At 40.2% G+C, this 27,381-nt stretch overlaps 2 protein-coding genes across 9 annotated transcripts in view; one reads left to right on the top strand and one right to left on the bottom strand.

Annotated features, from left to right (window-relative positions):
- Positions 1-27,381, top strand: part of pard3ab (par-3 family cell polarity regulator alpha, b) — a 241,418-nt gene that overhangs the window by 24,161 nt on the left and 189,876 nt on the right. For all 8 annotated transcript variants that reach the window (XM_084911280.1, XM_084911277.1, XM_084911278.1 and 5 more), the window contains exon 2: positions 13,272-13,373. In XM_084911280.1, the coding sequence (XP_084767406.1) occupies positions 13,272-13,373 (102 nt within the window). The remainder of the gene's footprint in view (positions 1-13,271; positions 13,374-27,381) is intronic.
- Positions 9,119-9,919, bottom strand: LOC146368077 (uncharacterized). Its single transcript, XM_084911282.1, has 2 exons — positions 9,647-9,919; positions 9,119-9,523 (listed from the first exon to the last, which is right to left on the bottom strand). The coding sequence occupies exons 1-2, from the start codon at positions 9,833-9,835 to the stop codon at positions 9,200-9,202; spliced, it is 513 nt and encodes a 170-aa protein (XP_084767408.1). The 5' UTR covers positions 9,836-9,919; the 3' UTR covers positions 9,119-9,199.

Below are 27,381 nucleotides of genomic sequence, written 5' to 3'. Positions count from 1 at the left end.
ACGGGAGAGGGTAGAGAAAATAAAAGCATAAGTGAACTTTTCAAGGTTGGGCCTCATGACCACTGGTTTTGTTTTGATCTTATTGCAAAGAAGCAGGAGTGGAAAGCTTTTCTGACGTGTGGGTCAAAGCGCAGGGTTCATTGAAATGCAGTACTTAAACAACAGAATTTAATTAGCGAGCAAAATTTTTGTCTTTCAAAAATGAAGTGTGTTTGCTACACTTCTGTCACAGCAAAATGAATGTCTGTTCTGGTCATTTATATGACACCGAACCATAACACAGAGATTTGTGCTTCATGAAACGATTATTCACGGCCCGACGTGGCTGTCACAACAAGGCGTATAAATGCAAATAGCGTGCAGCTTGTGAAGCTCCGTTATCAACGTAATTTTTCACGCAGTTCAATCTGTACAGCTTCTTGTTACCCTGCTAGAGTATCCATAACCAGCGATACCGGTGGCAATTTGATACACACTGTCTCTGAAGCAAGGAAAGCAGGTTGCTGTGCAGCCGTGTGTCTCCTTTCATGTCCCTTTCATGGGATAGGTTGCATTTACACACATGCAAGAGAAGACCTGCACATGCAACACAACGCGAAATGTCAGATGCACAAATGCACACACCAGTATGTGCGATCCTAGACGAGGCTAAAGCTGCAGGTTGTTTGCAGTGGAAGAACAGTGGAGGGTGTGTAGCGGAAGCTACAGATGAAATGTGGAAGCACCACCATGGTCTCAAGAAGAGACTCAAAGTGGAGTCATGCCGAGGCAGTCAGGTATGTTCCAGCGTTTTCTTTAGATGGATGATCTTTTATTCTGTTTGTATTGCAGCGCTACAGAAAAGAGAGAGAGGGGTTCGACTTGGTGTATCCAAGTATTTAGTACTGTGTAGTGAATGCTGCAGTGTTATCATTTCGCACTGCTTACTAGGAATGACCCTATCAGCATCCAAGCTCTTCAATCTATGCTACATTGGTAAATCTTATTGTTTTGAGGGACAGACGAAGCTAAGATGACAAAGTTGCCAACTGCTCCATTTTACTGCAGGGAGTGTCATGAGCAGAGCTGGTTTAGATGAAAACAGTAATCAGGTTTTTAATTTTGTCTTTCTCTTTGGAAAGATCCTTGAACAGTCTGTCAAGACTGACACTGCACTTCTACAGTTGTTAGATGTAATAGGCTATCCAAAATGCAACAGTAACCCTAAATATTACTGTTTTTAATCATTTATGGCGGTAGGTATCACCCCTACGCTGGGTATTACTTTCTGAGGACCTTTCAGGGGACAAATCCCTTTCTTCCTGTCACTGTAATTTCACCTTTGTAGCTGGACGATAAAGACTGAAAACGACTCCTCCAAGGAATCAATTGAAATCCTAAAACGCACCGAATAACGTTATTGAACTCGTCTCGTGTCACTGTGCGTTCTGTGCCGAGGCCTGCCGAAGCAGGTCAGTTGTGGATGACAGCGCTGAGAAAGAATCAAGTGTCGCAACTGAACTTTTCATCACCGGTTTCTCAAACAACACCTGAGCTCTTTGTCCCCGACTCACCTTCTGATTATATCTCCTCCTTCCTGTCACACTAGTTGCTGCTCTTGTGGTTTTCTTTTCATTCTCTTCTGCACATCTCGTGCTTTTCTCTGAAAAGGATAATAAAAATGAAGCATTGCCTCGCTCTAGCAGTGATGTTGAAAGGAAGAAAGACACTTGATAAAGGGCATATTAATCTTTCTTCTTTTCTTCTCTTCCCATCCCTTGTCGTGCTATGACAAGTTTGCAAGTCAGGTGGGGAAAATGATAAAACCCAAATTAACATGTCTGGCAACAACATTGAAATCGATTGACGGCTAAGTGAATCTGCCAGCGAGTCCTAGCAAATTATCTCTTGAACAGAGATCATTTCAAAATCTTCCATTGTGTCAATTTGTGGTCTCCTTTAGGGTGTTTAACATCTCAGACTCACATCGACAGTTGCCAGTTTTCCGCTTTGCTTTTTTGAAAAAGTGTTTTAAGAGTCTAGATAGTGTTTTGTTTTTTTTTTCCTTGCCACTCGGGCTGGATTTCAGTTCTCCTCGTTGTTGTAGGATTAAGAGATGTCGGGCTAAGGCTGACGTGCTGGCAGGCTAACGTGCTGGCAGGCTAACAGTTGCTGTAACCTTAGACACCACGCCGACGTGCGTCTTCACTTTACCTCTCGACCCTTGAAAGAAACCAAACTTAAATCTAATTTATTATGTGTAGCTTTCTCTGGTTGACCACAAAAAGGCTTTGCATTGGAAAAAAGGAAACTCTTTAAAGTATTTTTGGAATTCAAGTAAGAACTTTAAGGCCCAGATTTCCCCCATAACTGCTGGAGATGATCGCATCAGTATTTTGTTCTGATTTTTCTTTTGTGATTTGCTTAGTGGAAGAAGTATTTATCCAGAAGACATTTGACCTACTGCTTCAATTGATGTTGGATTTTTAGAAAATGTAATTCAAATGCAGCATTACATGTAGAAAACAGTATTACAGTTGTGATACTGTAAACCATCTACGTGCTGTTCCAAAAGGAGTTAAATGACCGTAACATTAACCCTCCGGTTTTAAATGCAGCCAAACAGAACAGTACCAAAGAGTTAGTGTTGTTGAGTAGTGAAATATTTGACCCTCTCTGAAAGAGTAAGAGCAATGTTAATATGAGCAGCTATTGGTAGTGAGAAAATGAACCTATATTAAGGCCATTTTTGTAAAACGTTGGCAAATTTGTTGACACGACAGGAAAAAAAGAACCTGATGAAATTGAGATTTATTGGCTTGTTTTCCTGAAACTTTCTGTGCTGCTGACTTGTGTGTATTCAAACTTTAAAATAGACTTTAGTTTAGGAAAATGACTTTATTTGAGGGCTGTTGGGATTAAAGTAAACATAGCCGAAATATTTCAGCCTGGGAAATTTTTCTTTTTTTAAGAACTCAACCATGGCCATCAGTGTAAATACCAACGACAGACTGCTTTTTCCCCAGTGAGGCATTTCTTGAATTTCAGGGATCTCATCTGAATCACCTTGACGCTGCCGATGAGAAATTCTTTTATGCATCTCGTGGCGATGATGCAACTTTATAGCAACACTTGAAGGTGCACACAAAGTAAACAGCGGTGAATTTTAAGAAATTAAAAAAAGAAAAAAAAAGTTTCTCACCACCCAAAGACATAGTTTGGGGTTTATGGAGGCAGCACAGGCTCACTGCTTACGTGAGTATTTACCCTCCACCCCCACCCTACCCTGAAGGCCTACGCTGAGCCAGGAAAAACTGAAAGCGTGTCAAGTTTATTAGCAGCCACGAGTTGCTTATTGGATTTCAGTGCAGCTGTGCCAGCTTCACTTGCATCAAGTGTCATGTAGCTTCACTCTAAGGCAGACCTGACTAATTAATCAGATCAATAAATTCTATTGGAAGACGAATCCTCGCCTCAACATTGTACAAGAAAGCGACACTGCAACTGTAGATGGTTGTTCTACATCCATATCATTAAGGAGCGTGTGCAGTTTTCCTGACTTTCTGGAAGCATCATGGAAAAGGCTTAAACTAGATGCACTTCTGCCACTTAGTTTGGTTCTCCAGAGCAGCTCAAAGTGACTGTTTTAAAAGTTCAGACAATATAACCGAACTAAACAGCTGTTGTCACTTTAAAATTGTTGGTACTTTGAGATTATCAAATTCTTTTGCATGTTATCTCCTTTCACTCGAGTTTAACGTGAAAACCTTTGCTCCCAGCATTCCCTGTGGTTCCATTGATTTTTCATTTATTTTTTGGCCTTATCTTGTTAACGTGCAACCAGTGTGAAGGTCATTATAGCGATGAGCTCGAAGACAATGCATTCAATTGATCATAATGAAGGCCTGAAGTCTGCTTTGCCTACAATGCTGTAGTCAACTGAACTCAAGTATGTGTGTGTATATTTTTGTGTGACACACAAAATGTCTTAGTTTACAGCGTTCCCCCCCCCCCCATTTTGCGCCTTATATACTACAAGTAACTTGTGATTTGTCAAACACATGACAAAAACCACGTTTTCATTTCATGGATTTGACTGCACACTTTTCCACTGCTTGATTTCTGTTATTTTTGAAACAGATTAAAATAAACAAATAATTTTTACTCCAAAGATTTGAGTGGGATTTGCAGCCACTTGCAGTGAACTTCACATTTCTGATTTTGTGGCTCCCATGAGCCACAATTTCCATTTACTCTTCTTTCCTCTCAGGCTGATTTGGATTTTGCTGCATGTGAGGAATTAAAAGATGCAGGCTGCTTAATGGTTGTTCATGATTCATTAAATTAATTAGGCTACAGGCGTAAATCTCCTGCGTCTTTCTCTTTGGATTGCATGTGAAATCCTCTTTTGCATTTTTGCACAGGTATCTTTTTCCCCCCCTCTGTTAATCAGATAAGTAATTTATAAGACGGAGAGCTCTCTCCTTGCACGACTCGGAGCAGTGGTTCACACATGCTGTAATAAAGATGCCTTTGTTTGGTTTCTTTTAAAGCTTCATGCTCTGGATAAAGTCTGCTGATTAATCCTACCTGCCTAGTTTTAATGTTTGCTCCCAGACGGTGTAATTTTTGACTATTTTTGGAGAGTAATACGTTATGCTGTCAAGTGGTTGCCTGTTTTGATCAGATATGAGTGTTTCTTTGAATGGCAACATTGTTCTGTGTATGGCTCAGCAACATTGGAGCGCTTGAGTTTTCTGCCTTTTCTCAGTTTATTTCCCTACGTTTCAGTTCCTGAGACAAAGACTTTAACATTAGTGGATTTGAATGGAAAGACAAAGAGTGATGGTGTTGGTGCCCCAGGAGTGACTTTGACACAGGGTATAATGGATAAGAAACATAATTCAAGACATCGCTATAGTTGACCTCTGGTGATCGCTCTATGCTCATGCGTGTCTAATGATAGGAAGTGATGTTCAGGTTTTATTTAAATAAATTTACTGGTAAACTGTGGCATTTGTCATCAAGATCATAATGAAGTGATTCTGATTCAGGAAGTGAGCGAGTGCACAGAGAAGAACCTAACCTTTTCATTATCTGCACCTCTTTCCATTCAGAATGAATATTTATATGTGACCACAGTTAGTCTGTTACTGCATGCTGAGCATTGATGTCTTGACACATAAAGCAGAAGGAGTGGTTGGTGCTTGAAGAGGACAGAACGAGTCAGAGTGATGTCATCAAAGCTTTCTGAAAACCTTGAGGACATGTATTTACATATATCATGCAACTCCCTAGAACATGTATCTTGCAATAAATTTGGGGAAGAAGTGCTGAATTATCAAATGAACAAGCCCAGTTTGTGGAAAATATCTTATTACAACACATAATGGGTTTTATTGGATGGTAAGAACAAAAGAAAGGAGAAAAATGGCTCTTATTATTTTGACGTGTTTAGTGGGTTGAGAAAGAAAAGCCAATGGCAACACAACTCAGGGGTTAAAAGATTAATATCAAAGCACGAGTGAGGCTTTGAAATGATAAGCATGGTCCAAGTGCACTGGTAAAGTTAATAATGTTAGTGTTGGTGTTCACTTCAGTGGAGCCCAGCAGGGCACTCGTTCAAATCGAACCCAAAGTGTACTCGACATCAAACTGACAGCTAATAAAATGTATTATTAGATTACACACAGTTCTTACACTCGCACACGTGTATCGCTGTGCGTTTGTGCACACGTCTGTCTGCGGTTTTACACACATCGCGTAGCACTTTAGTGGCTTTTTCCAATTCCTGTTTCTCTTCTCACTGATGTCATTGTACTTGAATGAAAGGGTCTTTTGTACCTTACGCCAGCCTTACTTTGACCCTACAATCCAGGAAACATACAGTGTGCTGCCCTACCGTGGCTGTGTACACATCCGAACAACAGATGTGATTGAAAGGGGATTTTGTCAGTCGTCATGAACAGAGCACTCACATTGTTTGTCTGCAAGATTGAGATGGGTGATAATATCTACAAGGTGACCTTTTCTCCTTTTTAAAAAAGGGAGAAAGTCATCACTCACATTGTTGTAAGCATGTTTTTTTTTTTTTTAAGGTTTTAAAATCACAGCTCTGTACAGTCTTGAGGAAACTTTTATTTATCCAGGGAGGGTTTGCCTGGAAAAATAAGCGTGTGCTTCCAGCAGTAACCCGCTTTATATTTTTACTGTCAGCCTGAGCTGCTTATTACTACAATAGTCCTTCCTTGAGCAGTAAAAAGAAAACCGATTAGTACTTAGCTCCTATTCACATATCACAGCAAGGTTGCCTCATCACGTCTTGTACCAACATGAGTGCAAATATATATTTATTCAAACGTTAAAAGGAGGCGGAGCTTTGTCCTGCCACATATCCATCCCCTGATTGTACACTCCAGTTTATTTCCATGCAGTTCTTCAAATTCAGCTCAATTCAGTTTAATTCAGTTTTGAGTTCACAGCAAGTGTCATCATACGAAGGTTTATATTCCAAGGGGAAAAAAACAAACAAAACAAAACATGACCCAATTAGAACAGGAGCACCATTGATCTGATCATGATCTTTGAGCAACCATTTAGGGACATTAGGGAGGAAGAACTCCCTTGTGTTTCATGATACTTAACCTATATTGGCTATTATTCTATTATTTTATATGTTACCCTTCTGCCTTTTGAATAATAGAGAAAAATAATGGAAAAGTTTGTTGCTTGTATAGAAATATTATGCAGTTTGTGTTACTGGGAGCAAGTTCAGGCATTATACTCATTATACAGTCAGTGTACTCTCCTGCTTATTCTTTCTCAATACTGTTTTTCTCAAGTTTTTCCTCAGCTTGTTTTATAAAGTTTTTGCATTATTAAGTTTTATTTTAAAAACATTTTCTGATATGGTTCTGGAATAGGTTACAGAGTCCGTGTTGAGACATGTTTTCACACTGGTAATCAAGACCTCTTCTAGTTTTGGACCAGTGTTAACTGTTTGTTATGGATTGTGGTCCACGAAAGGTTTGAATCCTGTAATTTTTGGTTTGGAACAATCTGGAAAAATCCGAAAGTATGGATCAAAAAGCTAGCTTTCAATTGCAGACGCTAATTCAATTACAGGGAAAGAGATCTCTGACTTTTGCAAGCTACACGCATGAATCAGTCCTTTTGTTATTAAAAGGAAAATACCGTATACAGAAAGTTAAACTGGGTGAACCGATAAAGTAAGTGAGGTTTATTGGCTGTTGTGAAATGCCAAGGTCAGGGAAATTGCAGTGAGTTGAGCGTGCACACATTCATGCACCACTTAAGTGACAAAAACCCCACTGTGTGCTCTTAATCCACTGTTCATTAGTGGAGCCTGCTGTGAGGATAAAGCATGTGTTTGCCCTCACCATAAGATGAGTGTCACGTTGTCTTGATTTTTGGGAGCTTCCACCATCTCATTTCCTTTAAGTGACTTCCTCCCCAGGTCTCCATCTGGCCTGTGTTTAGAATCTACATGCTCTTAAATATTCTTTCAGATCTTCTGTGCTTCACAGCTCTTTCCTCTGCCCCATCTTCCTAAATTAAAAGGGAGGAGGAGAGAAGACTGCAGCAAAATGCATTTTTTAGTGACAGGGAAGCTCTCTGGAAAGTACAAAACGGTGTCACACTCAACTTGCAAATTAAAGTTGACACAACAAATGCTTTTGGATCTGCACTGATCCAGCACCGTAGGCTTTGAGTTGGATAGATGTGTAGAGGATTCCCAGTAAAGGGGAACACTGCAGGCGACTTCTGAAATAATAAACACATTTTAATTCGTGTCAAGCATAAGGCAGCAATCTGTTACTTTTATTAAAACAAAGATTTAAAAAAATATGTTAAAAATGACTGAAATGTTTGACAAAAGACAGAATAAAGAGAAAGGAGGGCTGAAAAGGGAGTTTAAAAAAAACAAAAAAAGAGACCTCATTTACAGTAAGACGAAGAGCAGACTGGTGGTAAATACAGGAGTAGGTGGGAACATGACCTACAGTTTGTCATGTCTCTTTTGTGGCATAGTAATGCATAACCACTGCAAGAGATCATAACAAAACCCAAACCTTTGGCAAGAACACAGTGTCTACAAGCTCTGACACACTGTGCAGCAGAAGGCTGGATCTGGCAGAACAATGCTGCGTTTCTTTAAGGCACACAGGAGTGTCTTTGGCTCAAAATTCACCCCCAAAAAACCTCTTTATGATCTGTGCAACAAAGGGATGATTGATAGTGAACATTTGAGAACTGGTTTCATTCAGCCCCGAGGTGAACACAGTTCAGTTTCACAAGTTTACATGTACCTAGAACATTTTTAATCTGTGCCACTGAAGACAAGTTGGTGTCTGCGCATGTCTTTGGATTGACTTTATATGGATTCCCAACATCATCCCTTTTAAAGCCTTTAAAGTGACACACAGTGAGTTTTTTCTAACTATAGTAAACAGTGCCAATGTCACAAATGCCTGAATACCAGGTAATCTGTGCTAAAGCCTCTAACCTAACAGCATAGATTGTTTTCTGTGTGAGAACTGTGAACACATAATGTAACCGAACCAGCTTTTTAACTGGAGATGCACAATGTTGTCTCCCTTTCTTTATTTCAGGTTAGTCTTCTCTTGGAGTTTGAACACATTTTTCACAAGTGTTTTTAAAATTAATGTTTTAATCAGAAGAATACTTTTCTTCTCTTTAACTGTTTTTGTTTTTCTGAAAAACACTTTTTTTTCTTTCTTTTTTTTAAATCATACGGAATATCCCTTTAAACCCAGTTGACCATCGGAGCCGTAAAGTCGAATAACTTTTAAATATTGGATTTCGTCATGCATTTATTTGGCTTATTTAAAAAGGGGGGGGGGGGGGGACCCTCTTTAGCCAAAATTTAAACAACAAAAACTCTATGGCTTTAATTTTGTCCAGATAGTTTTATTAATTTCTTCAAAATTAAAACCATTACCATCAAATAAAGCTCTAAAAACTCTTTTCTGGTTAAATCTGGACTGAGTTTGTTAAAATCTGAGTGTCATTGGCTCATTTTGGGGTTTTTAATTCTTCTGGCCATGTGATACATAAAATGGCTACAAAAAAAATTACTTCTGTACTTCCTACAGAAATAAAATAATTAGCATGAAGACTGTGATGCACTTGTTTATTGGATAATTGCTCACACCATCGAGGTTGGCGCTCTAGATTTTCATTCTGAGGTGTCTATGTCATCCCAGTTGGTCCCCTGTAAATCTGACTCACTTGAGTCTGATGAAGTGGAGGAGAATGAGACGATCATGTTTTGAAACACCTGGATAAAATCTTCTAAATCTCGATGCAACCTCACAGTAGAGTTCTCCGAGTCATCTGTGTCTGGGCTCGCCGCGGCTTCAGGTGGTACAACAGAAGGTGATGAGGAGGAACTGCTGGGCAACAGCTCTTCAGTGCTTTCCATATAGTCTTGAATCAGAGCGATTGGAGAGTCTCTGCTGTCATTTTCAAAGCTTTGTCCACCCTCACTCACCAAGTAGTGCTGAAAATAAAGAAATCGTTTCTACCACCAACATCATTTATCATTTATTGTGGCATAAAATACAAAGATATTCAATGTTTCAGCTATAACACTATTTAATCGACCCACCTAAAATAACCTTACCTCCATGTCTATAACTGCGTTGTTTAAGTAGATGTTTTCAAAGTTCACCAGATTGTCATGCAGGCAAACAAGATCCCGGTAATTCACCTCGCTGCCGTCGTCGTCAGATTCACCGCAACTCCAGAGTTTTTTGGCCTCGTTGTCACTCTCGTCCGATTCGAAGTATACGCTGAGGTCTTCCAGAGACATTGTGGTGCAAAGTCTCGTACAGCACACTGCTGTGATCAGAATGAGTGTTGCCACGATAAAGCCACGTATTGTTTTGTATGCTGGACAACAGTTTGGTGCTTTGATTTGAAAAGTACTGTAGAGTTCTGGACTTCTGCTGTTACTTCAGCTCAGGAATACAGTTTCCTCATTTAAACAAACAAACAAAAAAAAGCTTGTCCTGATAGTTTAATGTCCTCAAAATTAAAATAACTACCATCAAGTAAAAACACAGCCCTTATTTGCATGTATTATTCACCTTATTGCTATTCTTGTTTAACACGCTGTGCCACTATGTCATGAGAAGTTGTGCACTGAAAGTATTAAAACACAGTTTTTTCTTTTTCTTGTCCTTACATGCAAATGTCACTTTCTCCTCGCACATTTCTTGTACTGGACAAATTCCAAGGCTGCTACATGTGATGCAATTTATGTCATATAAATGTGTTATTGGGACTGTGTGAAAATGGTATTGTGTAAGACCTTGAAAGATTTGTTATTGAAAAGCGATTTTTTTAAGGCCTATATTTCACATCATTTTGATGGCTTCCTGTTAAACAGGCTGCTTTATTTATGCTGTAAGAGAGCAAATGTTAAAAATATATATATATCTTATTAAATGATTCAGCATTTTTTCAGGCTTTTTTTCCTTTATAGTTAAAAATTGTAACATATTTTAGAGTATCTTGCGAAATACATCAAGTTAGTCTGCCTCCACAACTTTGCATACAGTGTCTTTGTCACATGTCAGTACACTCAGGACTGTGTAATACCATTTGAATACTTCTCAACTGTGGACACTGGCACTTCCAGACATTCCTTTTCACAGTGTTAGGGAGACCTTGGTGCTCACGACTCGGCATTGTCTCGCTAAAACGTAGTGATGGGCTTCCCCTGCTGCCAACGTGTTTGCCTTGGCCTCCTTTCAAGTCTGCTGTTGGACTGTTGAGGGCTCCAATAGTTTAGATCGGTCCTCCTTTCTTTAGCAGAGAGCTTCAGCAGAATAATGTCGTGAGAATCTCAATGAGGCCCAGAGGGATCAAACTAGAGTGAGAAAGAAGATGCCACATTAACTTGTTTGTGATGTTTTGTTTTGTTTTTTTTCTCTCCGAAAGTCGAGTGAGACAGTTTGAGGGATGATGTGCACAGAAAGTTGTAATACCCACATCAGAGAGCTGTTATGTTGAAACATTGTTTACTATGTGACTTAGTCCCTTGTCTTAAGTCTGGCACTGTGACATTTTGCTGTGAGCTATTTTTGCGCGATGAACTTGGCACCACAGAACGACACACAAACGCACACATCAGTTTTCTCTTTGTGCCCAACCCTGATCTGTCCCCACACTGACATACTATAGGGGACTTTAAATAGATTGTGCTGCTATGTGCACTTATTATGTGTGACTATCTTCTTAAAGCCTCAACTAAAGAGCAGGCTGGATTAGTATTACTTTTTAAATCTGCATCTTTATTATCTTAAAGTGCATTAGATACATTGTATATAAATATTCTAATAAGCTGATGGGTTATCGGGGTCATTCTCAAATTGACGTAACAGTTTTTGTAAAGTAGGTAAAATCCTGGTTTTTTAAGCCATTCTTGAACGCTCACTCATTGTTAATCATAAACAATAAATCAAAGTGTTTAGATTTTATGGTTTTTGGGGAGACGCCCCAGTTGATTCAAAACAAAACAGTAAAATGTGTTTTGGCTGAACTGGCTTACAGGCAGTGGTTTGTGGCTTTCTTTCCCACAACAAACAGAAAAGTTGGACGTGCTGGCTCTGTTTCAGATGAATACTTTGGACTGAATGCTTTCAGTTATAACAGGCAGCGATAAATTTTAAAAAAAAAAGTTCTTGAGCACACACAGAAACCTACAGTAATTTGTTTGCATTGGCTTGTTTGCAGATGTAGTTCTGGTGAGTGCTGGCTACTGCTTTTCTGTGTCAGATAAGTTTTACAGCTTAGCTTTGATTTCCAGAACTTCCATCTTTTATTTATAGTCGCATACAGCAGAGTGTTCCTAATAAACTTCAAGTTTCATTTTGTTACAAACCCTCTTTGTGTTTGAGGTCTCCATTTCTTTTTAAACAAGTGTTTCTGAGACAGTGATGCTTTAGGATGGTTCACTGTTAATGATTACGGTTCAATCACTACTAAAGTCTGGTCTGGCCAAACTTCTTTTTCATTTTTTCCTTTATAAAATCGCTGACATTAAATGTTTTGTGTGTTTGTGTCTGAGATCCATCATTTAGAATCCACAGGGTCTTTGTGTGTGGGGTTGCACAAAGTGACACTGGCTGTAATAAACTATCACATCTGTCACAGCAGCGAGTGGGTGAGTTAAAGAGAAGCTAAAAAAGAGCAACACATGAAAAATACTAATGCAGCTGTTTGAATTGTCGTGTTTTCACTGAGTGCATTTAGACTCAGACTATCAAAACTATCATTGCTGTATAGTTGCATTATTTTTCCCAAAAAAATCTCAGTTTCCTTCTCCAAGGCGGGCCTGTCATGTAGTATTAGTTTGCCAGTTAAACACATCAGACGTGCGTCTGGTGCCCTTTTGCAGTGAGCTGCGTGTGCTGCAGTGGAGTGGAACTGTATAAGTGGGTAATGAGGCTGTAACCCTCAAGGCTGCTGTGTGTGTGGGACGAAGCCAAACAGTCACTTCAAAAGTTAATACTTTGTCAAATGATGCCAGGACACTGGGCACTTCCATGCATGTGCACTCGACTCATTCTCCCGTTTAGCTTGGAGCAAGTTACATGTGCACATGTTTTTGCGTGTCAAGACCCAGGGAGGGGGCTTTACAATCATCTGGGAGTTGGATTTCCTATTTAGAACTGCGTGATGGCAGTAATACTCTACCTTTTATCCCTGCCTTATATTGTTATTGTAAAGCTACATTTTTCTATAATTGTACAGTGTCCTTTTCTTAACCCTTGCCTTTATTCCCACTTATTTCAATCAAGCGTGAACTTTGCGTGTGCTTTTCATGTCAGAAACTTTGACACGTAATTGAACTTGATTATATGGTAATGGTGGGTGGCATTCCTCGCAGGTCTCGATGACTGTGATAGTCTTGCTTTAAAGAGCCAACAATGATGAGATGAGTGGCATGTCAAAGTGTTTGGAGTGTCCGCTGGTGGACTCGTGTAAGCTCCAAAGAGATTTCGAGGGATTTTCAGTCATGTCTACTTTCTACTAAAACCCTTTATCAGTTCTCATAATGTTTATGCTTTAAGGTTGTGTGCACTCATTTCTTTGCATTTAAAATATAAAATGAATAAAATGGGTCTTGAAGGTCAATTGCGATATATGCATCTTCTTACAATTGCTGCCCCAAATTTTCATGTGTCAGGTAATTTTAAAACGGCTGTTGATTTTGATCTTGTTGCCTCCTTGTTCTGCAGGATGCCAGCTACTGGCTGCAGGTTCACCGGTTGGAGCATGGTGATGGGGGAATCCTCGACCTGGATGATGTGCTTTGCGATGTGGCTGATGACAAAGACAGGGTGAGTAATGTCTGGGAACTGTTCATGAAGTCTTTAAAAATGTTCTTTTTTTTCTGTTTTCCAAGGCACAGGAAGTGCTCACTGACCAGACAGATAAGAGAATTTGTTGTGCACCAAAGCGCCTCTTATCGGTTTCTGGATTTTCATTAATGCCGTCGTTAACCATCTCTTTAATCAGTTAAACGCTCCCCATATATTTACATGGCCTCGCCTATCTCTTGGTAAATCTAAGTTAAACAGATCGAGCACTGTGCTTTACTTTAGAGCTCCTGAACCACGACTTTCTGAGGTCAGGAATGTAAATATTCAGTTGTTTTCTTCCCAAAGTCTACAGCTATCAAACTAGGCACTCATCATTTGTGCGTGCACATAAACTCCAACCTCCATGACTGTGTTGCCATTCTGATTCAGGTCATGGTGGTTGTTGGGAGTGTTATGGTTAAAAATCCCAAAAAAGAACAATGAAAGACCAAAAAGTTGGTCCAAAAAAAAAAAAAGATATTTGTATAGATAACTGAATTTTTTTTTTTTTTTTTTTTTTTTTACTGCTGTTATTCATGAGCAGCGTCTCAGCCACTGGTGGTGTGCGACAATTTTGGGAGAGTGTGTCATGATTTATCAGTTCAATCGTCGACTTGCAAATTCTGAACACATTTTAACGGCTGCTAAATCACTGTGATTTTGACTTTCTGCAATAATTAGTTAATGCAACAAAACCCCTTCCGCTTCTTATATAGGTTTTCTTTTCTCGTTTGTTTGTTTCTTTTGGGGTTTTTTTTGGAGACCTGGAATGTAAATCTGCCTGTCTGTGAAGCACTTTGGGTCGACTCCTGTCGTTTAAATGTGCTTTAATGCGACACTCAACTCAACATTTTTATAGTGAAAATTTTAAGTACATTTTCATTTTAAAAAATGATAATAATTGCACAATTCAGTGGCCTACATACTAAACTTAAAGAATAGAAAGTATCAATCCTTTTGAGCCAGTATTGATCCAGTACCAATACCAGGATTGGTATCAACGCTATCGATATTTGGATCTCCCACTTCTATTAGCTGCTCTCATTTGTTTTCAGCCAATCAATGCCAGGTATTATTTCTAAGCGGTTCATTTAGCCAGTAATCTGAAAATATATCGAGAGTCTCTGTGAGGTATTCCACTGGAAACAGACTTCTGCACATAGATAAAAACTACTGATTGTATTTTCAAAGATGAAGAGCTGATTTTTCCAAAGGTGCTAACAGTTTTAGAACTCGTAACATTTGGTAGAACTTTGGGGGCCCAAATACGAAAACTCCAGCTAAAGTTAAAGTAAGAATTGAGATTTCAGGTGCACAGGATCTACTTAACTTCTCCCATCTGCTCTACAGTCAGTGGCTCAAAGGAGTCTTTGTGCTTTCTGTGGCGCACACTCTCTCATGCAACCCTTTCAACCTTTGTTTATAAGCCCCCATGCCTCAGTGTTTATCTGCACGTTTGTGAGTTCATGTGTTTACGTGTGCACCCTTACAACGAGCTGTCATCATGCTCATCTTTTCACATCCCTCTGTCTTTTATGCTCGCCTCTCATTGGTCCCTGCAGGCGTTTCCCGCAGAAGAGTGTGCGTACATTTCATACATGACAACCTGTCAGCCTCGCTGACACACATCTGCATCACTCTCACCGCTATGACACAAAATCCTTTGCGGGTGGATGTTTTGCTTTTCTACAAAGTTTGAACGTACACAGGCATCAGCCATAAGAGCAGAAGCACCCGTTTAATGTAGTGTAGCAGAACATTAAACAGGTAGCAGAACGTGACATTGTAACGAGATGTTATCCTTTCTATATTAGCCCAGTGTGCGCTTGAAGAGATGCTCTTCCTTTTGTGTAATTATTTATGATGATGACAAATAAAAGTGATAATGTTACACAGCTAATACAGACGCTACAAATAAATGGGGATTTTTTTTTAAATATAAATTGTTTATGTTTATAATGTGGCTTTATCAAGTGGCACTCATACCAAAAGGAATATCCCTTATAAGGATGTGAAACAGCACCACAGCCAGCTTTCTAAACATTCTCGCTCTCAAGTACCAGCGATGTCAGTGAACCTTAATATTTTTACTTTTAAATTTAAATTTGTCATCAGTAGTTTTAAATGTTCTCCCATTGTTTTTAGTTTTTGAAAACTGTGGATTTGTGTAGATTTAACACTCTAACAGGAAGAGTCTGATGTGCTTTTACACTGATCCACATTCATGTACACTTGGCGCGAGAAAAGAGGGGAAACGTAGGGACATAAAACATGTATGAGTGTGAGTGACTCCGTGTGTCCCACTGAACATGACTGGTGGTCTCCTGGCAGCTGTGACTCATCTCTGCCATTGCACAGGAGCTTTTTAAAGACTGGAAGGAATGTCTGGCCCATCACACAAGGACACTTTTATTAGCTTACGCTGGAATGAAATGGGCTGCGTGTAGTGCTCATCTGGGGAATACAAGTATATATAACACAGTTTAATACTTGTTTGTGTCTGTATCTGTGGAAGCACCTTTAAGTATAAAGTGTGTATTTAACACAGTACAGTCAGTATCATCATTGCCAGAAAAAAGTGGCAGTTTGAACTCACACAGAGGGAATATTTTTTCAGATGCCATCTTTTCCTTCTTTCATCAGACTTCCTTCCTTTTCCCCCTTCATACCATATTTTCTATGAACTGTAACAACATCAATAACTAAGAATCTACTTTGGCTGCTGACTCTCTTTATAGTTCATAATTCAGTTAGTAGTCATTGCTTGTGGTCATAGAAGATACCTGTTTGATTGGCTGGATGGTTTAAATGGTATTACTTGGGACATTCACTAGAATAGAACAGAATTTCCCTTAATTGTCATTGTACATGTGCAATGAAATTGTGGGTGCTCCACACCAACAGTGCCAGAATAAAATATAAACAGTAGACAAAAAGAATAAGTAGCAAGCAGGGGAAATGTATATAATCAAGAGGGATACATAGAAAAATAAGAGAAGGGCACACATTAGGGAACAAGTTGCAAAGTGCTTGGAAGTAGTGCAAAGAAAAGCCTGACTAGAGTCCATGTGTGAGTGACCCGAGCGAGGTGGGTTACTCGGATCATGGCTCAGAGTGGTGCAGTGAGTGGGCTGGGGTGGGGTTAGGGTTAGGCCCAGGGCAAGGAGCTGTTAGTGAGACTGGAGGTGCGGGACCTGATTGACCTGAGGCGCCTACCAGAGGGCAGCGGGTCAAACAGGTGCTGGACGGAGTGCTGTTATGGCCCAGGTTTTACTGACACAGGAGGATCTGCCGATGACCTCCAGGGGTGGCAGAGGGCAGCCAGAGGGCAGTATTAATTATACTGTCTGCAGCCTCCCTGTTCTCAGTACAGCATTACTGTACTATGTGTGCTTAATGTATTTAAATTACTCAGTCATGGAACAATATTAATTGCAAGTGAATGAGCTAATTATTAAATAGAAACCAAATCTCTCTCTTGCTCTCTCTTTATAGTCTTGTGCTGTGGCTCCCTCTTCCCTTTCTCCCCTTCATGTTGTTCATGTTTATTAGCCATATGGAGGTGTGGTAGTTAATGTGTGGTGGAAGCATGATAGGTGAAGCAAAACTGGAATGATCTAGAAAGGGTGGTCCATGCTTTTATTACTTCACGGCTGGGCTACTGTAACTCCCTTTATGCTGGTTTAGATCGTTCCTGTCTGCATCGCCTCCAACTGGTGCAGAACGCTGCTGCTCGCATGCTGACCGGTTCCAAAAAGAGAGACCACATCACCCCGGTCCTCTGCTCTCTCCACTGGCTCCCAGTTGCTTTTAGGATTGATTTTAAAATTTTACTGCTGGTTTTTAAGGTTCTTAACGGTACTGCACCTCCTTACCTGGCAGAGCTTCTTAGCATTTACCGCCCCAGGAGATCTTTGAGGTCAGCAGACCTGATGCTTTTAGATGTTCCCAGGTACAGACTAAAGACTAGGGGAGAGAGGGCTTTTGCTGTGGCTGCACCCAGACTGTGGAACAGTTTACCTCCTCACATCAGATTCTCCACAAGCCTAGGAACTTTTAAAACTGCTCTTAAAACTCACCTCTTCTTATTGGCCTTTAGCAAGGTTTAACTTAATGTTTTAATCTATCGTTTTATCAGTGAGGTGTTTTATGTATTTGTGTTTTATTGTATTTTATATTTGTATTTTATTGTACAGCACTTTGGTCAGCCTCGGTTGTTTTTAAATGTGCTTTATAAATAAACTTGACTTGACTTGATAATGGAGTCTTAAAAATATATATATATTAAAAAATGTATGACTTCTTTTTCACTCGAGCGACCCAACACTGTACATTGTTACTAATGGAGATCATGAAGCGTCTTGCTTTGATTGGATTACATAAAGGTGGAAATTTTTCTGCTGCTTTACAATAGTTAAGTACAGCTGTACAGTAGTAACCTGCAGACACAGTGTACGTGCTAAGGTTTGGCCTGCAACGTAAAAATACTTTGATCATCCTCACCAATCTTTGTGTTGTCTAAAGTCCAGGGGCAGTACATTAATAGTTACCTAAGACATGCACACACTCTTCTGCACTGCAACACACACGTGCAGTCTTGGCAGCACAACACTACCCAGCATTACCCACCTTATATCTTCCCCTCGTGCTTGCATCGTTTTTTTTGTTTTTTTTCCAGGAGCCCAACGAAAATATGCTAGATTAAAGCTCCCCATCCAGCCCCTGGACAGTGGACCTTCATATGCGAACACTCGGATATCTTTGCTACCTTCTGTCATCCAGTTCTCTTTGCTCTCTTCTGACGCGCACCCACCGACGTACCCCGGGAGTCTGATGACAGACTTGTCCCTACACAAACTCCTGCAGCGATGTCACAACCCTAAGTGACGGCACCTGGGCTGTGCCAGCACCACATTCCTCTGAGCGTGTGTGGTGTCAGGGTGTGCCGCACAGCTGCGCTTGCCTTCACTCCATCGCTGACACGTCTGGCCCCGGTCAGCATGGTGTCTGGCTCCGTGACAGGCGCACTGAATATTTAGCTCCGTGTGTCGGGGTGTGCGTGTGCAGACATCTGTGCCTTCGTCAAACATGTTAAATTTACACAGCGTCTTCATTGCATCGGTGTTTAACTTGGATGTGGAAAAGTTTGAGTGTTTTTGTACGTTTTGTTATGTTTTGATTAATACGATACACTGAACAGAAAGACCGAGTGATGTTCCTTGTATACTAGTTCTGGCTTGAGTTTGCCTTATGCATGTTTTTGATTTTGATCCAGGCGATATCTTAGTCTGAGCTGAATATAGAAGCGTCTTCCCGTGTAGGAGACGAATAGACACAGACAGGAGGGGCCGCTGGGTTAAATAAACCCAGAGGAGTTTCTTAAAACCACTCCATCAGTCTTCTGTTTATCTTGTCACAGAATATCAACAGACAAGCAGGCTACCACTCACAGTTGGTGTTGCGTGCGCCTGTGTGTGCACGCGCGTGCATGTGTGTGCGCGCGCGCATGTGTGGAATCGGAGCAATATGATCCTTGTGAGCAAGTGTGCTGACTGTCATTCATGCCTTTGCAGGGCTTGCTACTAAATTACTTAGTGTTACTTTCTTTGAAGCTTTTTTGTGTGCATAATTTAAGATTTTAATGTTGACACTATTAAAAACATATTTAATAGCTTTTGTGCAAGAACTAAATATTTAAGAAATGATCCCATTGGTGGAAGATATGATAATAAATATAGCTTGAAAACAAGGCTGCCACCTATTTAAATCAAAAAGAAGCGTTTACTCGTATTGATCTAAAGTCTTTGTATTTGTTGTGTCTGTGGTTGGTATTGATTTTTCTAAGTGCATGCACTAGGATGGGGAAGTGCTGTGAAACTGATCCCCTCTGAGGCCTCTTAAAGGCAGATGCTGACTGATGCTGAGTATGGAGATTTTTTTTCCTCAGATAGGAAACGGGTCATATTGGAAAGAGAGAGGAGCGCTTGGGAATTGAAGGGTGTAGTGAAATATTTTCAGTAAAACTGATTATGTATTTCTCACATTATACTCTCATTGCCTTGTTGTTTGGGGAGGATTTTTGTCCAGATTCTGAATCAAACCTTAGACAGATACTGCCGATCTGAGCCACCTGAGCATGAAAAAGAAAGTTGTTTTTTTTAAAACCATATAGGGAGATGGATACCATGGATAGTAGAGGTGGGAATCACCATACATCCCACGATACGATATTATCACAATACTTAACGCACGATACGATATTATTGCAATTTTTAAAAATATTTTGCGATATTCAGATTCTGTACATAAAGGTAAACTTTATCAATATTCATTTTATCTAATATCAAAGTCTCGCATTCAGTCTTTCTCTCATTTCAGTCAGTTTTATTGTTGACAAACTGAACGGTTTGTATTACAGTCTAGTCCAACTTAACTGAATGCAACCATCTGGTACAATTATAGCTATTGTGAACTATGAAATTTATGAAAACTATGCAGCCCCTTCAGCAACTGAAGAATTTGAAAGTAAATTAAAACAAAATATAATTTTAAACTTAATTAAAATAAAACATGTCTTAAATTAAAATAAGTAAACTGTCATGTTTATTGCTGCCATAAAAAAAGTTAAACACATTTGGACAGTGTCAGGATTCTTGCTCAGAAAAAGGATCAACATGCTCTGAAGTCAGAGCACAAAAACCTTTTTTGTAACAAAATATCGATTTCTGCTGTCCCTGTATCGATACATTATTAGCAAACAAAATATCACGATACTACACAGTATCGATTTTTTCCCCCCACCCCTAATGGATAGTGCTGCTGCGAGGCGGATTTTGGTTTGGATCACTGCCTGTGTGGAGCTGTTCCAACAACAGTTGGTTGAGATATATGTATCAGATGACCTCTCATCTATGTGGTGGTTAAAAAGTAACAAAAATAGCGTCTTACATACTGAAATACATTCTGTCTGTTGCAAGTGAGAGTTTTCTTTAATAATTCAACAATTGTCAGTTTCATGCCAGTCAGCAGCAGCACTGAAAAAAGCTCTGGTTGTAGAAGGCACTGTGTACTTCTACTTATACAGCTGCGTGTGTGCTGTTTATGACTTTTATCCTGTTTTTCAAACTCCTGGAGCTGCTGCTGTAAACAGAAAATGCATAAGCTTCTGTGTACTTTCTGTTCACTTCTAGTTCTAGAGAAAGCCCTCTAAGAACTCGTGGAAAACTAAAAGTGCAGGATGCAGAATATGATATGACTATATAATATAAATATTTCCCCAACAAACAGAGAGGTTGTCTTGTTTTGGACTGCTAAAACACATCTCACTTTTACCAAACTACGGCCGACCGGGCCCCTCCTCCAGGCCTCAGTGATCCTCCTCAGGGAGTGTTAGTGGTGACCTCATTTATTCCAGGCTAGCCCTCCTCCTTCACTTCCTCCTCCCTTTCTCTCTTCCCTCTTTCTAGCCTCCTAATGAGAACAAGATGACAACTTTATACCAGAATCAGATGGGTGACACAGAATTTTTCTGAGCAAGTCTTCCTGCATGAGTCGAGGGTATGAGGGAGAGGAGGGGGTGGACACAGAAAGAGCAATCAACTCTAGAAATGCTATGCATGAATATATGGAAGTTAATATAGTATCTTAACTATTTTCAGTGTAAGTGTCAAAATGTTTTTTTCGCATTTGTGTTGAGGGGAGTAGACACACAAAAAGTAGAGTTTGAATGACCCTTTTTTGCTGGCAGATATCAGAATTAATATTCAGAATAATTAAAGATGATTTTATACTGGCCAGTACATACAAACATATACATTTAGTATAATACAGACTGTATATTGAGCCATTGTAACACATGCACAACAGCCCTGAACTCAACTCGACATCACCCGACAGAGGCGCCAGTGTCTGACGCAGTCATACGCATGATAGTTGCTCTTTAACCTGCCTGCTCCTTACTGAAGTCTGATGTGCAAATAATGCAGCTAAAGGTCCAGTACATAACTGCATGCATTATATCTGTGATTGCATTATTGCAGGGTCTTTACCTTACAATATAAAGCACCTTGGAGCAACGGTTGCAGTGATTTGGCGCTGCATATAGATAAAATACCAAACACAAGCCCACATGCTCAGGCACGATGGAGAACCAGTATTTATGTTCTCTGCTGACGTTATGATGAAATCTGATTTATGGTTCCTTCATAATTACGTTATGACTCCAAAAAGATCAGTCAGATTCTTCACTATGATGAATATGATATTAACATCGATCAGATTACCTATTTTGGAGTCTTGTCAAAACAGTCGTGCCCAACCTCGCCTTGGCGTTCCGTGTGAAGCAACACAAAGCTTTTATGAAATTAATTTACGCGTACTTGCTAGATTGATGACATCCACTTGGCTTGCCATCAGTGCGGAGTTTAGCATGTTTGTCTTAACAAGCACTTACTCTCTCCCTCTTTGTAAACTGTTTAAGCTCGTTGTTTGGAGCGCGTTTAATAGCCGTAGCAGACGTACTCGTTTAAACAGAAGAAATGTTGCAAATGTTAGAGCTGTTTAAACTTCGGAGGTGTGTTTCCGCTGCTGTGCCTGGTCATGTTTCAAACAGCCCACCTCTTGTGTTCTGCAGACAGTGGCTTCACTCACCCGACAGATGAATACTATGGCGTTATTTTTGTGCCACTATTCTGAGCGCACGTAAAAAGTTTTTTATAAGTATATGTAATCTTTAAGCCTGTATCAGTGAAATGTAGGCCTTTTGTTCATACTGTCTTTGAACTAGTCTGTATCGTGTACAAATCATAGGTATACTGTCTTGGTTGGTATACAGTTCTGTCTTTGTGCTTCCCAGATGAAAATCAGTGTTAGACTGTTTGATGTTGCGATGAATTTGTGACTTCTTCGTAGGTCTTCCTGCTTTAATTAGTTGCAGTATGCTGGCATTGATGCCACACATTTAATAGCCTATTACCTCTAAATCAGGGCAACAGACTGGCAACCTGTCCAGATTGTACCCTGCCTCTCGCCCTATGACAGCTGGGATAGGCTCCAGCCGCCCCCCCCCCCCCCCCCCCCCCGCCCCCCAAACGACCCCGACAAGGATAAGCGGAAGAGGACGGATGGATGGAATTACCTCTAAATGATGAAGTGAAAAACAAACGTTTTAAACATATATTTTTGCTGAGTGGAGTCAAATGTGTGCATGCGGAGTGTCAGTATATGAGCAAGTAAATAAAATCACTTCTTTACAAGTCATCCGTTCTTACTGTGCATGTTTATATTACGAACATGATTAAAATAAATAGGATTTATGTGTCACAGTGAACTTAGCTGACCTATTGTTGCTGTTATGGACTCATTATATCATTAAAAAAAGGTTACACTGCCTACGAGCTGCAATAATTGGTTATGTGTGAAAACCATGGTCTCAATTTCTTCTATAATTAACACCAGATTGCAGATTGCTTCATCATAAATTTGTAAGATTGGACAGAAAAACAGTTTAAATAAGATTCTTCTATACCTCCTATGCCCCTAATAAGCCGTCTATTATTCACAGTGCTGTGTGGAACGATTACTCACCCACACTTAAGCAGTCTCAGCACTTCACCTTGAGTAACTGTCACCCACACGAATCCAGAGTAATGATTACTCAAGTGTGTTTGTGTGTGCATGCATATGTGCGTAGACTTCCTACATGTTGCACTCTGTGCATTGTGTCTTATGCGTTCATCTTTTGTATTGCGGGTCCTTCAGCATAATTGCAGGTTAGCACTGAGGTAAGCGTCGCAGGCTGTCATCTCCTTCTGTGGTAACAGTGTGGCGAGTCTTCGCTTCCCTGCCTCGCTCTGTGTCTGATACGGTCAGAGACCAGAGAACCGACAACACCGCCTGAGCTCGACAACACCGTACATGGACATGGAGAAATAAATCCATGTCACGCTGAAGAGTGTAGAAAAAAAAAAATCCAGTCGCTTTAAAAGTAGACTGACTGACATTGTAATAAACTATTACTGAGCTCTTAAAGATTCATTACTCATAAACGCCACTCTCTGTCGTCATGGTGATAAAGTGAAATTGGATTGAAAACTCTAAACTGAGAAAACGGAGCTTACGCTGGCCGTTGTAACCATATACACTGTTTTTGAAGCTAAAAATGGTGCTTCACCTCTATTTATATTGAACACATCGGTTCACATCCGGCATAAATACCTCGTGCATTCGCTTAATTGTATCATCTCATTTTAGCACAGCTTTAATTCAGCGTCCTGTACCAGTATTAGTTCAGTGCTGCCTACCAGCAGTGCAAGCTCATTTAAACTTGGCACAGGGAGCTTTCAGCATGGCAACTAAACACTGATGAAACTAAAATAAGAGTGATGAGCTGAGGTGTTTCAGCAGGGCACCGACATGATTCTGGGGTGTGGATGTTCACCCAGAAATCCCATATTCAAACATTCTTTGCATGACTGCTGCTGTTCAATGTATTTCTGATTTTTCTCACTTTGTGTTAAATTGATGGCAATGTAGTTCACATGACCCCCTGTAAGAAAAGTCAGACTATATGGATTTTTGTTTAGAATAGTTGAATAAGAATATGCTTTTATAGCAAAAAGAAAGAAAAACATAAATTACTCCGTTGACTCAAAAGATTTGAACAAAAGGCAGCAGCTGCCAAAGAGAAAAGACTTTTGTTAATCCGTGAACCACACATTTGACTAAAACCTGGTTTCGCAGGAATTTGCGTTGGCCTTGAGGTTTTTAATCTTAATTTGTGATAGAAAACTGTCAGGAGGAAACAAAGACTACGCGTAAGGAGTCAACAGGAGTGTTTGGATTACAGCGTCTCACAACAGATGTTTTTGTGTCTCTGTGTTGGCGGTAATGAGATTATGACTCCCCTCGCCCCCGCCTCCCCTCCTTGTGTCCTTTATCTCTGCTCCTCCATCCACTCTCTTCGCCATCCATCTCTCTCTGCTTTTTCTCCCCTGCATCAATGCTTGATTTCCTTTTTTTTGTGTGTGTTTTTTGCTTCCCCACCACAATAGTGTTTTTATCAAGATATTGTGAAGTATTGACGTACTGGCTCCGTGTTGTACTTAGGTTTTGTGCGGTAATATAGTCCTCATATAAAAATCTTCAACTATCATGATTGAGGAAGAGTAAGATTAGGCCTGTCCTGCCATCTAGTGGTGTTGTTGTGTCAGTGCATCTTTCAGTACTTTTGCATAGCTGTGTGCAAATAGAAAAGTTTTCTTTAAAGTTGAGTTGGAACAGCAAAAATATAGATGTGGTGACTTCTGGTTGTTGCTGCAGAGATGTTTGCTTTGGCTCTCACACAGTTTTAAGACTGTTCACCCTGTAACTGACAAGTCTATGAACTTTGTTAGTCTCCTTTTTAAAAGTGGGCTCTTGTGCTTTTCCACATTTCATGAGCTTATGTCAGCTTATGTACAAGTCGTCCCTGTGAGCCCAAAGCTCAGGCTTCAGACTGCTCTAAACACTCAGACAGGTTATGTTTTCTACTCTCTGCTCGGTATATCAGTGAAAGCAGATGTTCCAGATGTGGTCCTCTTGGGCATACATTTCAGATGTTCTGGTTATGAGCAGCAGTAAATAAGATCGTGATCTTAAAGGGTGAATGGGCTTAAAAGGGGTGATGGCTTTAAAAAGAGAGGCGCAAAAAAAGGAGAAAAAAGCTTCTCTTTTTTTTTTTTTTTTTTTTTACACAGTGGATAAACTGATGGTCTGGATCAGAGCCTGGTGTCAGATAAATACGGAGTATTTTGCGCTGTGATTCATGCAAAGCTGCACAGTCCAAGAATAAAAATACGCAGGTGTCAATGAGCATAGCAGGTTCTTTTGAAGGATTAAACATGGAGCTCTTCAAGCTCTTTAAAAAGGACTGTGAGCTTCTTATTGTCGCTGTTTCAGGACCGGCCATTCTACCAAAATAACTGCTAACAACAGCCTCTGGGCCACAGAAGCAACAGTGGGAGACCACAGAGACGAACATAGACAGTGATGCTGTGATCGTCTGACCCTGTGGGGGCTCTTTGATTTTGTTGGTCAGGGTCTGGTGCTGAGGGTTGTTTCAGTGACCAGTGGAGGTCATACATGCAGAGTGCAGATTTTGTACAGAAACTCTCTCTTTTTTCATGTAGTTTTTCCTGATCATTTTTAACTAAAAATTGCAACGTGTGGGGGCAGGTCAGCTCGTTTATCCAGTGAAGTTTCTCACCGCTTTCAGGAATCTCTGCAGAGATATTTACTGGTGCATGATCCACCACGATGCACCTGGCTTAAATTAACATGAGTCTCCTGTTGTTTTTATGCATTAATTGTTTCCTCTGCTTCTTTTCTTTTGTCTGTTTCTCTTGTCTGCCTGGTTTAGATATTAAAACTGACAAACACACACTGGTTAGGGTCCAAGCCTAGAGGGCAAAACTGTTCTCTAGAAGATTTTAGCCCCCCACCCTCTTGTAAACATTGAAACTGTTGTTAAGAAACCGCTCACTTGCACTCTGTCTCAGTCACACAGCAGATTCAGCAGATCAGTGCCCACAATGACTACACTGGAGCACAATGCACAAATATAGAAATACTATAAAACCAAGCATGAAAAATTCAGTACTTTACAGGTTGTTTTAAACAAAATTATTGCCACTTAAAAATGTGCTGCTTGCTGCTGGAAAGGAAAGCAATAAACTCATTTAAATATTTTCGTTTAAATGAGCATAAACATTTCCTTGTAGCAAAATATGCAAATGCCTGCATTTTTTTAAAAAATTGTTTTTTTATCGTGGTTATTAAAAATGTAGACCTGCTATTTGGCTTATTTTATCTTTCTTAGACATTTTTCTTTGACTCTTACTTTTCTGTGTTAACTCACTCCCTCACTCGTACGTAGACTCTGCCAGAGGGGTTCTCACCACGGTGACTCAGCCAGCCCAGCTGTGGTCTGTGGGAACGGGCTGCACAGTCAGGAAGTGGTGTGGGACTATTTCTGTGTGTTGTGTCTGCATTATGTCTAAAGTTGACACAGATCTGAAAAGAGCCCCAAGGGTTTTTGTAATAGTTCACCACTTGTATATGTGGGATTTCCAGCCAAAATCTTAAATGTACTTATCAGAATCCTGTGAATTTAATCCAGAATATTATAAGTATCAGGTAATGTAACAACTTATTGTGACAAATATCAGAATATGCGGGATTAAATGAATCCATCTTGCATATTTTTCTTAATAATTTTCGTATAGTTTTTTAGTAGGTGGTTATTTCTGTGTTCTTATATAGGCTGTAACTGCACTAAGATCTCAAAGACCCAGTCTGTCCTGTAGTACTTTCTCATTGCACCAGCAGGGGGCAGTGTGGGTTTAGGATTAACCAGGCTGAGGTCATGGACTTGGTGCTGCTTGCAGAGGGGGTAGAGCAGGAGTAATTGTGTCTCTTAAAGCTGTGAGGCCTTGCATCACGCTCCCCCGGGTGTTTTCTGTGCCTGCTGGGACTGTAGTTACTGTTAGGATGCTTGTAGAAGGTTCTTATAGAGTGTTTGTGGGGGATGGCAGGAAATAGGTGATTTTATGTGTTACTTACACTAATACTGAATGCCCACAATTCTCTGGCTCTGTGGCAGAGGTCAGTAGAGGATGTAGCATAGGATCGATAACACACAGGGCATTCATCTTGCAGTATTAACTGTAAGGTTTCTGTTATATCCTCATCCAAATCTCTCATGACACGTTTTTGAAACGCGTAACACGAATTGCCATTTCCAAAATATTCCCCCCGATCTTGCGACCTCCACCTTTAACGACCAACAGTCATCATTTCCTCCCTTCTTCCACCAAAGGGCAACTATAAATTTTTAATTCCTACTGCAGGAAGTGGCAGAAAGCAGGCAGGAAGTGAGTGTTGGGGGGAATAAACAGGATGTTGTGATGTGATCGGCACTGTTTGTGTAGTCACTTCCTTCCAGCATCCG

The sequence above is a fragment of the Perissodus microlepis genome, chromosome 18 (genome assembly GCF_051167445.1).
Source record: "Perissodus microlepis isolate ML-2025 ecotype Zambia chromosome 18, ASM5116744v1, whole genome shotgun sequence".
In the NCBI taxonomy this organism is placed as follows: Eukaryota; Metazoa; Chordata; class Actinopteri; order Cichliformes; family Cichlidae; genus Perissodus; species Perissodus microlepis.
The sequence above is the reverse complement of the archived record's forward strand: the minus strand, read 5'-3'. Positions and strand labels throughout refer to the sequence as shown.